The 12,998-nt window shown below is 36.1% G+C and overlaps 2 protein-coding genes and 1 long non-coding RNA gene across 8 annotated transcripts in view; 1 reads left to right on the top strand and 2 right to left on the bottom strand.

Moving 5' to 3' along the window:
• Window positions 1-5,291, bottom strand: part of LOC110456923 — a 9,333-nt gene extending 4,042 nt beyond the window's left edge. Inside the window, exons 1-2 of the long non-coding RNA XR_002463643.1 lie at window positions 5,097-5,291; window positions 1,136-1,230 (exon numbers count right to left, since the gene is read on the bottom strand). This is a non-coding gene — a long non-coding RNA (uncharacterized LOC110456923). The remainder of the gene's footprint in view (window positions 1-1,135; window positions 1,231-5,096) is intronic.
• A 141-nt stretch (window positions 5,292-5,432) lies between these two features.
• LOC110456922 (transcription initiation factor TFIID subunit 13-like) lies at window positions 5,433-11,165 on the top strand. The gene is made up of 4 exons (XM_021507987.1): window positions 5,433-5,496; window positions 6,067-6,133; window positions 7,497-7,594; window positions 9,002-11,165. The coding sequence occupies exons 1-4, from the start codon at window positions 5,473-5,475 to the stop codon at window positions 9,179-9,181; spliced, it is 369 nt and encodes a 122-aa protein (XP_021363662.1). The 5' UTR covers window positions 5,433-5,472; the 3' UTR covers window positions 9,182-11,165.
• The window catches only part of LOC110456920 (E3 ubiquitin-protein ligase XIAP-like), a 30,537-nt gene continuing 27,001 nt past the window's right edge, over window positions 9,463-12,998 (bottom strand). For all 6 annotated transcript variants that reach the window (XM_021507985.1, XM_021507982.1, XM_021507980.1 and 3 more), the window contains one exon: window positions 9,463-12,947. The gene's annotated coding sequence lies outside the window, so the exon portion shown is untranslated. The remainder of the gene's footprint in view (window positions 12,948-12,998) is intronic.

Genomic DNA, 12,998 nt, shown 5'->3' with positions numbered 1-12,998 from the left:
AGTGCTAAAAAGATAGCAACCCTACAGTACATATAATTAGTGCTAAAAAGATTGTAACCCTGGAATTACATAACTATATTTGTCCTTGTGTTGACGCTTTGGTGTATTTGGTCCTTGTGTTGTAGTTTACACCACATGTCAATAGCATTACAGTACATATAATTAGTGCGAAAAAGATCGTAACCCTGGAATTACATATAATTAGTGCTAAAAAGATAGCAACCCTACAGTACATATAATTAGTGCTAAAAAGATTGTAACCCTGGAATTACATAACTATATTTGTCCTTGTGTTGACGCTTTGGTGTATTTGGTCCTTGTGTTGTAGTTTACACCACATGTCAATAGCATTACAGTACATATAATTAGTGCGAAAAAGATCGTAACCCTGGAATTACATATAATTAGTGCTAAAAAGATCGCAACCCTACAGTACATATAATTAGTGCTAAAAAGATCGTAACACTACAGTTCATATAATTAGTGCTAAAAAGATCGCAACCCTAGAGCTACAGTACATAAAATTAGTGCTAAAATCTTTTTAGCACTAATTATATGTACTGTAGGGTTGCAATCTTTTTTTTTCCCACGCCAGTTTTATACTTCAGAAGTTTGTCAAGTGTGACGTTTGACCTTTATCCTTCCGACCCCAAATACCAGGTTAATAATAATAGTATAAATATCTATAGCTGTACATGTACATGTATTTGATATACCATGGTGTAATTATAAATAGGAACTGAGATACATGTATATCTTATACACAAGGTTTTTACCATGGACAAATAATGCACAGACACACTGACTAATTCTTTCTTATGATGCTATTTGGGACCGAAACAAATGTATAAATTTACAGCAGGAACTAACAGAAAAGTCCCACAAAAAGGTAATGAGTGTTTCTGAGTGTTGGTATAAATAAGAAACATGTCATGCATAACTATTTACAATAATTTTGGGTAAAAAACTAAAGCTGTGTTAAACTTCCCATTAGTATACCAGAAAAAAAAATTGGAAGGTAGGTCAGAGGAGGCTTTTTTATATAGAAAAGGATATCTGACCTTATTTTTCCTGTCCTTAAAAATGCCAATAAAACATTGCAGGGTCAACCTTAATATATTGTCTGCAATTATACCTTTCTTGTGTTAGACTTTAAATCCCAGCTTTCTCATGCATTCCTTGTGAGCCTCTATCAGGTCTTTACAGTTCTCCTCGCCTTTTAGAACTATGCTGTAAATACAAGTGATTTGTTTATAAACGACCAAAGTAAGCTGATTTAACAACAATCAAATGTCTATAACATGTATGAAATAATGAGAACTAACCTCTACAGTCCAGTTAAATCAAAAGAAGATATTATTGTAATTACTCTATAACACTTAGAACCTGTCTGTACTGTATATACTCTGCGTATGTGTATAAACAAGAGGCCCAATGGGCCTGCATCGCTCACCTGGTATTAATCTCACACTTGTAATCTTAAAAGTGGACTAAAATACAGCTATAGGCAGAATATCAGTGTTTGATTCATAAGAACAAATTAAAAGATTTAAAAATATGAAGCCTGTGACCTTAAAAGTTGAACAAGGACATTAGGTTGAAAGTGGGTCAAGGTAATTCATTTGAACAAACTTGGTAGCCTTTCATCCAGCATGCCACAGGCCCAATATCAGTACCCTGGGCCTTGGTTATTGAGAAGAAGTTGTTTGAAGATTTTAACATATTTGACCCCTGTGACCTTGAAAGTGAGTCAAGGTCATTCATTTGAACAAATTTGGTAGTCCTTCACCCCAGAATGCTACAGGCCCAAGTTCAGTACCCTGGGCCTTTTGGTTATTGAGAAGAAGTCGTTTGAAGATTTTAACATATTTGGCCCCTGTGATCTTGAAAGTGAGTCAAGGTCATTCATTTGAACACATTTGGTAGTCCTTCGCCCCAGCATGCTACAGGCCCAAGTTCAGTACCCTGGGCCTTTTGGTTATTCAGTAGAGGTTGTTTGAAGATTTTAAGACATCTGACCCACACGACCTTAAAAGTGAGTCAAGGTCATTCATTTGAACAAAATTGGTAGCCCTTCATCCAAGCATGCTATAGGCCCAATATCAGTAGACTGGGCCATTTGGTTATTAAGAAGAAGTGGTTTGAAGATTTTACAACATTTGACCCCTGTGACCTTGAAAATGGGTCAAGGTCATTCATATGAACAAACTTGGTAGCCCTTCATTCCAGCATGCTACAGGCCCAATATCAGTACCCTGGGCCTTTAGGTTATTGAGAAGAAGTCATTTTAAGTTTTTAACATATTTGACCCCTGTGACCTTAAAAGCTGGTCAAGGTCATTCATTTGAACAAACTTGGTAGCCCTATATCCCAGCATGATACTGGCAAAATATCATCAGCCTGGGCCTCTTGGTTATTCAGAAGAAGATGTTTAAAGTAAAATATTGACACCAGACGTACGGAGAACGCACCACAGCATAGGCTCACCTGGCCGTTGGTCATTCAGTTGGACTTTTAGGTATTGAGAAGTGGGTCAGGGTCAATCTTTTGAACATTCATCTCATCATCCTCGACTGCTTGGCTATTCAGAAGAAGTTATTAAAATTTTAGCGCAATGGACCCCTTTGACATAGAATATCACGATAGGCCATCCATTTGAACAAAATTGATAGCCCTTGATTCTGTCATACTACTGACCAAATATCAACACCATGTGTCTTTTGGCTATTCATTTATCATTTTTAACACATTTGACCCCATGGCCAGTGCCCTTTAACGTAGGCTGAGGTTTTTTAATTGCAAACTTTGTTGAGCTCCGTCTCAGGAAGCTACCAGCCAAATATGCATTTTGGTTCTTCAGAAGGAAATATTGGAAGTTTTTTTTACATGCATATGTTTCATCCCTGTGGGCCTTGAAAATATGTTAAGATAATTTATCAATTTCATTTGAAAACTTTGTCAGGCTTTGCACATGTAAGCGTTTTTAATTATTCAGAAAACTCCAGAACCTCTGATCCTCAGTATGAGCCAACAATATCTACTGATATAGGGGGGAGTAATTTAAGAAAATAGCATTCTTTGTTTAATTGACATACTCTACATGTAGATCACTGATTTTGTATGCAAAAGAATCTCAGTGCACATACATGTACAATGTATATCAGACTGTATCAGGAAATCTTTCATTCTACAGAGACTTTTAGGTTTCAGTTTAACTCTGTTTACAGAGACATTCATTATTATGACTGATAATGATACTATATCTCATTAGTCCAAAGTTTTTTTTATGAATTTCTCTTTTACTAGCTGTGGAGAGGCATGCTGCCCATTAGTTTCAATGTTTATAACATGTCTAGTGCAGGCCCCAGGTAAATGAACTACGAATATATTAGTTTAGTACAGCAACATCTATCTGGATTTGAGGATGCTATGCTTCAGCTTTTCCACAGCTACGTCAGCTAGTAAAAGAGTAGCCCGAGTTTCCTCTGGCCCTGACACCAGACTTAGACATTTTGACAGATAGATGTCTGGTGTGTCTAAGACTGGTGTCAGGCCCAGAGGAAACTCAGTCTAGTAAAAGAGAATTTAAGCCCTGCATGATATAGGTATATAACTTAGCTTCATTTCATAGCATTCAGACTGGTTCGCCCGTTGTCAGTATAATGTGACCGGGTGGGGCGTCCTGCTGGGTGTCTTCGGCAGTATGTTTCAGTGAGGTAGCACTATAAAGTTGACATCAGTTCCGCGTTATCACAAGGAGACAAACACGAACAGCCTCCCAAAATACATACACATACACTACACGCATGCATCTTGCACACAGGGGAGGCCGTCCTTAAATGACCTTAGCTGTTAATAGGACACTAAACAAAATAAAACCAAACCAAACATAGCATTCAGTTGGGTCGCTAAAGAGAGAGCTGACATGCTGATGTCATATGAAGACATCAGCCTTACATCCTCGATACTCCAGGGGTTATACTCACTTTCACTCTGTGCATGCCTGGAATATGTCACAAAAAAATTGAAGGCACATGGCTAAATATTTCATTGGTCACAAGTAAAGATTACAAAGCCAAAAGGAGTGACATCCGACTTCAAAGCCAGTCAATTTTACACGACCGACATATTCTTTTGATGTAAATCAAAGGATCAAACTAGTCTTCTCGTCTAATCCACAAGGTGGTGCACACTAAGCATTCAATTTTGATTTTACATATTCCAGGAGTGCAGAGAGCGAACTTAGTGAGGGTAACCCTAGTCCGATTTATTCTGACGTTTTATCGACTTTTTATATTGGTCTGTCGTCGATTAACAATATAGTATTGACAATGTTAACCTCGATATTGAACATTTTAATAACTAATGTACAAATCCATACATATATACAAGTTCATATCCTAAATTGGGGTCTTTGGATATGACCTATCAGGGTATTGAAATTAAGTTAATTAAAATAGTATAATAGCCTCTTGTAGCGGGCTTGTTGAACAACAAAGGCAAATGTCAACAATACACACTATTTATTTTAGACATTTGTAACGAACCCCTGTGGCTGAACCTTCATACGCGGGGGAAACGTTTCAATATTGCGTCCGGTTGTCACTAAAAACATGTTACCAGCTTATTTATATGTGCAAAGCCAAAGCCAGGAATTATACTGTACCATTCATCTCTAGGTCCCCTGGTTTCTGGACAAGCACAACATGGTTTTAGCTTTTTAGCAGGTTCTATTGTCGGCGCGGGAGCAGTTGGTGCTACTGGTGCTGCTGGTGCGTTAGCATTTTAATAACTAATGTACAAATCCATACATATATACAAGTTCATATCCTAAATTGGGGTCTTTGGATATGACCTATCAGGGTATTGAAATTAAGTTAATTAAAATAGTATAATAGCCTCTTGTAGCGGGCTTGTTGAACAACAAAGGCAAATGTCAACAATACACACTATTTATTTTAGACATTTGTAACGAACCCCTGTGGCTGAACCTTCATACGCGGGGGAAACGTTTCAATATTGCGTCCGGTTGTCACTAAAAACATGTTACCAGCTTATTTATATGTGCAAAGCCAAAGCCAGGAATTATACTGTACCATTCATCTCTAGGTCCCCTGGTTTCTGGACAAGCACAACATGGTTTTAGCTTTTTAGCAGGTTCTATTGTCGGCGCGGGAGCAGTTGGTGCTACTGGTGCTGCTGGTGCGTTAGCATTTCCCATTTTTCTAGAGCTGATGTAACCGGTCTACAAAACACGTGAAGGTTACTTCGCCGGAAGTTTACGTTAGATAACATAGTTTCGGTCTAAACGATGTTCAATAAAAAGAATATTTTTTTCTATATCATTGTTGTTATTTATTAGAGTTTGAATTTCAATATGTACTCTCATTTTTAATTGAATCTAAAAATTAGTTCTGTAAAATATTATACGCAACAGTCACGGACAGGAAGTAACTGTTACCATTTCACAAAATGGCTGAAGCAGAGAAAGATCAAGTAAGATTGAAAACAAATTAAGTTAATATCAATGCTATTCATCTGATATAAGAGATTTTGAAATTAAACCTGCTTTCGATCTTGGGCCGCTTCCGTTTACTGTAACCGGGTAATGTCGGTTAAAGTTTGTTTTGAGAAAGGATGTTCCTCAGTCCCTGCTTCTGACGATCCCATTGATCCACGGCAAAGGCTTTCTAAGTCTGTATGGACATTTGCAGGTCCTTCAGGCTTTATTCCTTAATATTACACTTGAAAGCAGACATGCTTGTTTGTCCACCAAAACGAACAGACCCAAATATTATGTTTTCTAAATGAGAGCAGACCACAAGTACAGACTGTCATTTGACTGTCGAACCGAACAAATGAACAGTTCCAATGTTATATTTAAATGGTTATAAAATATTGCTACACTACTTCAACTTACCTTCAAATTTTGATTCGGAATATGTGTTGCTAGTCTAATGAACGACGACCGCGATCTATCTCATTCCCAAGAAGTTGTGGGGGAAAAAATACAGAGTTATTTCCCTTAGATCATGATCAGGACTAATTCATTGTTTCATATTCCAGTTTGAAGATGAAGAGACTGAAGAAGATGCCCCCCTAGAAAGAAGAAATAAAATATTTTCAAAAGAACGTGAGTATTAAGAGGAGATTTAAAAGTACACTTCCAAGTACAAACTCTTACTCTTACTTTGAATTCAGAAGTTCTAGGTTGAAATCTCAGTCGGGCACCATTGCTTTTTAGGTCACCTGAGCTTGCTTCTTCTCAAGAACCAGAGGATGGAATTTTTTTAAACTGGGTCAGAATCATCCTTGGTAGATGAGGCTACGAAAGTATAAAATTGGGATTCCTACCCAAACCCCAGGGGCCAGAGTGGGGCCTTAAAGGGAAAATTAACCATGTTTAAAAATCTTCTTCTCCAGACTTAGAAGTACTTGGGGGACAGTCAATTTCTCTGCATGGATGGAAAGAGGTTTTATCTATTTTTCTATTTCATTACCCCCGGGCCATCCATTCTTGCTTGGGAAGGGATGCAGTAAAGTTTACTTTAGTTTATATAGGGAACTAACTCTTTTGGGTACAAAAAAAATATCCTGCACCATCCCCATGGGCTAGAGGGATGAAAAATGGTTAATGGGGAAAATGGTTAAAACTTACCTAAAAGTTAAAAAATCTTCTTCGTCATGTTTACATGTTGATTTCCACATCACATCTCAACAATTTAAACTGAACAAATTACAAGAATATGAAAGTTACAATATATACGTTTATTACACAACACATGACATAACATGATTATATGACAAATAATTAAAAACATATATACATTCATATAACAAACTACATAACTATATTTGGCGAAAGGGGCAACTCAGTTACTACAAAATAAACTAAATATCCTTCTCCTGGATTTGTCGTCAGAAGAAGGATAGCATATGCATGTAGTGTCCAGTTAAAATTCCTCATCTTAAGAATCTATCAGACCGTCAACAATGCAGTGTTGTCACAGTACTTGGCTAGAGCGACTGATGAGTATGACAGAAGAGGATAATAACTGGACATGATGTATATTGTATGAGCTATACCACATCCCGGTGTAGTTTGCTGAGCTACCAGGTCCGGATGAGGAATAGGTGTCAGTATGGTTATACAGATATATAGATAGATGATCATCCCGTATTACACTATTCCTCATCTCGGTGCAGCTTGGTGAGCTACCAGGTCCTCTGCTTCTGTATCTAGAGGGATAGTCACCAGCTACGAGAAATAAAAAAAAATGGGGATGAAATGAGAAATTAGAACTTATTAACAATAATTTTGAATGAAAAGTCCCAAACTCAGTTAAATGAGATACTGAATTGAACTGAGTGCCCCAAAATACGTACCTATATTATAATTGGGTGACCGCTGAGGCCCTTGGGCCTCTTGTTTCTTCTCCTGTTACACTTGCTAGCACAAATGAAAAATTAACTGACATCATGAAATTACATTTCAGTGCGATGTATGATGTATGGGTTTGGAGATGACAGAAATCCCTACACAGAGTCTGTAGATATCCTAGAGGATTTGGTTATAGACTACATATCTGAAATGGTAACATTCTATATATATATATAATTATATCATGTAAGTATTTTATACTGATTGTACCGGCTGCCATGAATGATTATACCATAACTTTACAATTTCTATCATTTCATGTCTATGATGATACTGTTTTTAGATACTAATCATCATATTATCTAATATAATCCCAGGATAAAACTTGTGAATCAATGATTTATTTAGAACAATATTAATGAAAGAAATGAATTATTGATTCATAAATTAATTAAAACAATATTTTGAGCATTAGGTTATTTTCTGTTGGTTTTCATATTTGAACTGTTGATGAATTAAATTTTAATTAAGGGATATTCTAAATACACTTTATTCACTTTCTGCACTAGATCTGGTGTATTGTTTTTGTAATCATGATCCTTATTCATGCATTTATAAAACTGATTACTAGGGATCTATCTATCCACAGTGCATTCAGTCACTATAAATTAAAGTTTAAGGATGCTCTATAAGATATTTTTTAAAACAAAATTAACATGTTCTGCGTTTTCCCCAAGTGATCTTTACAAGTAGACAGATGTCAAAAAGTTCATCCTTGTAGTCATGTTAACAACTCCGTGGTTGGGGGTTGCCCTGTCAAATACACAAAGATAGTGCACATGTTATTTGATATTGTAGACTTCCTTTATACATTCCATACATTTTCAGCTTAAATGGTGTGACCACATTGTTTCAGCTAATTTTACAAAATTAAGGTTAATATTTGTTATGATAATGAATCTAGCTGTACAATAAAGTGATAGGTTTTTGTTTATCATGTGCTTCTCATCATGCACTGAATGAGCATGAATGGACTTCATGTGAGAAATATGTACCGTATATGCATGTACATGAATAGTTTTTAGGATTCCTTTAAGAGTTTTACACTTGCTTGTTATACAACAAAGAATGGATGCCCTTGAGTGGGTTAACCCTTTCACCCCTAGGCCTATGCAACTTAGGTAAACCCTCCCATATGCATTAATCTGGATGAGTTCATTATGGTGTACAGAGGTGAAAGGGTTAACTCAGAAAGTATTTTTTCTAAAGGTATAACTTTTTCTGTGATGAAAAAACCTTGTTAACTATTGACTTTATCCCTATGTCTGGTATATTAAAGGAAATTTCAAACAATTATATCATATAAATAGACATATGCAATGTACATTTCATTTGAATATATCACTGAAAAAATATCATGGTATCTTTTCTGCATTTCAACTACATTTTAAGAAGACGCATGCTTTGTTGGTTTACCTTCTACCCTTATCAGGCTTAAAATATGTTGGACCAAAATTCAGACACTATATGGACAAGGTATTAATTTAACAGCCTTATGGACAGGCAGGCAGCCACCCATTCCTATCGTTTAATAAAATATATACAAATTCTCTCTTTCAGACAAAAAAGGCAATGGAAGTTGGGAGACCTGGGAGAATCTCGGTAGAAGATATAATTTTTCTCATAAGAAAGGACCCAAAGAAATATTCTCGTGTTAAAGAATTACTGATGATGAGTGAAGAGCTTAGGAAAGCAAGAAAGGCATTTGATGAAATCAAATATGCAACTGCAACCAAGTGATTAATTTGTAATTTCTGTAAGAGATATTGAATCATATAAACAAGAATTTTACCGACTTAAAATTCAAATCAGTGATAATCTGAAGTAGCCATCATGATCTATCAAATTGACTCGCTGTTTAAATATTGATAAATATTAAATCAAACTTCAAAATATTAGATTTTAAAATGAAATTTTGATGTGTAAATGAAGCATGTTAAGATTTTCATTGTTACCTATTTATTGTGATTGAATATTTAAGTATGATTATCTGTGTATATTTAAGTATGACTGTACTGTACTTGTATGTGTAGATGTGGAAGGTATGGGTGAATTATGTATGTATATTGAATTGTTTATATAATTTTGTCTTCCAAGGAAGTAAAAGACTAGGACAACTTTTGTTGCAGTTTCATTTTTTAATTAAAATTGCTTTGACAGACAGAAACTGGGTCCTGATAACCCTGATGTTTCTCGGCATAGATGGAGGCCTCCTCAGTAAAAAAAATATATCTGGGTTTGATGTCCTGGCAACAACCAGTGTTGCAAAAGGCAAAAAGGGACCCAAGATTTTATTTTACCATTATGGGGTATCCTTTGATGGAGACGGGTGCCAAGGGAAACACTGGGGGAAAGAGAAAGTAGATAGAAAAAGGCAGATGGAAATGATAGGAAGCAACAGATCCTGAGTGGTGCAATGGGGGCAGCAGATCAATGTTTGGTCCATGTCCCCTCCGTAGAAGACAGCCCCGATTCCGTAGAGGGTCCCCACGCAAGTCGCCTCTTCCGATACACATGCAGAGGGGTACACCAGTCATGTTCTTGGTTTACTCTAGTCAACATCTACACAATGTGTGGTGTAAATGTGAGAAGTTATGCGGTTTGGATAAGTTTATGTTGCTTCAAAAGAAGCGCTGGTATCTATCTTTGAGCGGTAACCAATCGTATTAAATAGAACGGATGGGGAAGATCTGCAAGAGGGCATGTTATACATGGGTCAATAAAGGGATTAAGATACAAAACTCTCTTGTTTTCTGATATCAAACAGTCCTCCAGCACAACCTAGTTATTTCCAGAATAAGATACAACTGTTTGAACTATGTAACTCTTTATTGATGTGTACGTTCTATAAGCACAATGTATATTTGATGTTAAAACAATGTTAATTGACCAACAAACAGACTCATAGATATGTATAACAATTTATAAAGAACATAAATGATGATAAAATAGCTGGCTTGTCCTTCTTATACAATATTAGACACGACCGCAGCACTTCAGGTAGACCCTTCCTCAATGATTTATGCGTGAAGCATATAATTTTGTTCCTTAAATGGGTAACAAAATCGATATAGTATATAGTCATCATCATCATTATATTTCCTCAAAATTAGAGACACAATTTGCATCGAAATGAAATAAAATACTTAAATAAAACTTACATTATTGAGACAACATGTACATATCAATTTTAACATCAATCTACGTGATGGACATAACGAATGAATCTAGCTCAAATCAAACATCATTAAATATTTGATCATCATATTCAGTTAACTTGCAACTTGATATCCAGAGTTTGGTTTGTCAGCTCCAGCACATGATTCTACCAGAGACGTATATGTCTCTGATTCTACACAAACGTCATGTTATTTAGTGTTCAGTGCTGTTCAGTCGTGTGACGTATATAGGGCCACACAATGTTACCATATACGTTCAGACTTTATTCTCGTTCTCTAGATTAGACAATTGTATTCAACCAAATGCCAGTAACTATCTCTAACTGACTAAGTCGGGCACTATGATGTATCAATGCCAGTAACTATCCCTAACTGACTAAGTCGGGCACTATGATGTATCAATGAGACGAATCATATCCTGGTATTACAGTTTTAGCACCTGTCACCTGTACGTGATCTCATCTGTGGTTGTCACTAGTCTGAGACTAAACTCATACATTGTATGGCTTTCTGTTTGTTGCATTAATTTCCCCGAAGCGAGAAAAGACCATTAGCATCCTTTCTTTCAGTTCGCAATCTTCCTTAAGGTGACCAGTCTTTTTTTAAGTGAAGTGTACTATTTTCTAAGTTTAAAGTGAAGTATTGCTCAAGGGGGTAGTGTTGTAGTCCACCGAGTCATAAAATGTTCGCCATGAGATAAACATGAACACATGTGTATATTTCTCAAGCATCATGAGTTGTATGGTTATATTTGCACATTACTTAAATTATGATATGTATATCAATAAAATGATTCACACGAGTACGAGGAAGGATAAAGTTTAAATCAAATGACTAGTTCAACTATTCGTATCCTGTATAATAATGCCAACTGTTCTAAATCCACACAACTCTTTTTTTTCTCCATTTTTACAAGTGTAGTATAAATCCACACAACTCTTTTTCCATATTTACAAGTGTAGTATAAATCCACACAACATTTTTTCCATATTTACAAGTGTAGTATAAATCCACAACGTTTTTTTCCATATTTACAAGTGTAGTACAAATCCACACAACTTTTTTTACCATATTTACAAGTGTAGTATAAATCCACACAGCTTGTTTACCATATTTACAAGTGTAGTATAAATCCACACAACTTTTTCCATATATATACATGTGTAGTATAAGAGCAAATAAGAACAAAGAACATCAATTTTAAAACATAGTAAAGATCCCGGTACCACTGCCAAACATAGTACAGATCCCGGTACCACTGCCGGTACCACTGCCAAACATAGTACAGATCCCGGTACCACTGCCAAACATAGTACAGATCCCGGTACCACTGCCAAACATATTACAGATCCCGGTACCACTGCCAAACATATTACAGATCCCGGTACCACTGCCAAACATATTACAGATCCCGGTACCACTTACTAACATAGTAAAGATCCCGGTATCACTGACTAACATGTACACGTGTATCTTTGCATTGGGAATTATTTATTTATTTCCTTAAAGAAACAATACATTGCGAGACTTTTATGAATAAAATAATATAAATGAAATAAACAAAGTAGTATCAACAACATTGTTCTGATTACAAGAAGGACCCAAAAAAATGTATAACACAGCACAAAGTAGCATCGTTTTGTTTACAAGTTAACATTGGAGTATAATACAGGCGAGATTTGCTTGAATATATTTATACATGAATTAAAAGTTTAAAAGCACTGTTTCATAAAATACAATGTATGTATAATCAAAGTGAACAAAATATGCTATGTTGGTGTACGAGACACGACTACAATAACTGAAGTATATAATACAATAACATGTCGTTATCAGCACTGTCGGTAAAGACATTCTTTAAAACGACACTGTTGTTCCATCTCTAAATATAAAACTCCGACAAATCATTCCATCGGGCCAATTCCTCCATTTCTCGTGACATTCTTTTCTCGTAGAATTAGACTCCCTTATATATCGACCCTCGGAATCCAAGGGTTCCGCTATCGATACACGTGTCTTCTCTGTACCACGAGCGGAGTTTTCGGATTATGGGGATGTTAACTCCCTAGTGCACAACACTGGGGTCTTCTTCTAGTATGAGCCTCGTGACGCTGTGGTAGTATGTCCTGAAGGAAGACCGTATCATTGTTGGTTTACCTTACTTATCTCTTTTCAGTTTTGCCATATTTTCTGAGTGTGTATATGAACCTTTAGAATTTCATATCGCTAGGTTCTCTCTTCGCTTTGTAGACATGTTGTTATGAAGTAGCTACAGAATGTGCTAAAAACTGCTGGTGTGTCCTTCATGGCTACATTCTTCGCCGAGACTGAAATGATGAACATTGAAATTGTGAAGAAACAGATTGTTATTGAATGTA

This window comes from Mizuhopecten yessoensis, unplaced genomic scaffold (assembly GCF_002113885.1).
Source record: "Mizuhopecten yessoensis strain PY_sf001 unplaced genomic scaffold, ASM211388v2 scaffold8949, whole genome shotgun sequence".
NCBI classification, from domain to species: domain Eukaryota; kingdom Metazoa; phylum Mollusca; class Bivalvia; order Pectinida; family Pectinidae; genus Mizuhopecten; species Mizuhopecten yessoensis.
This window is presented reverse-complemented; position numbering and strand designations above follow the sequence as displayed.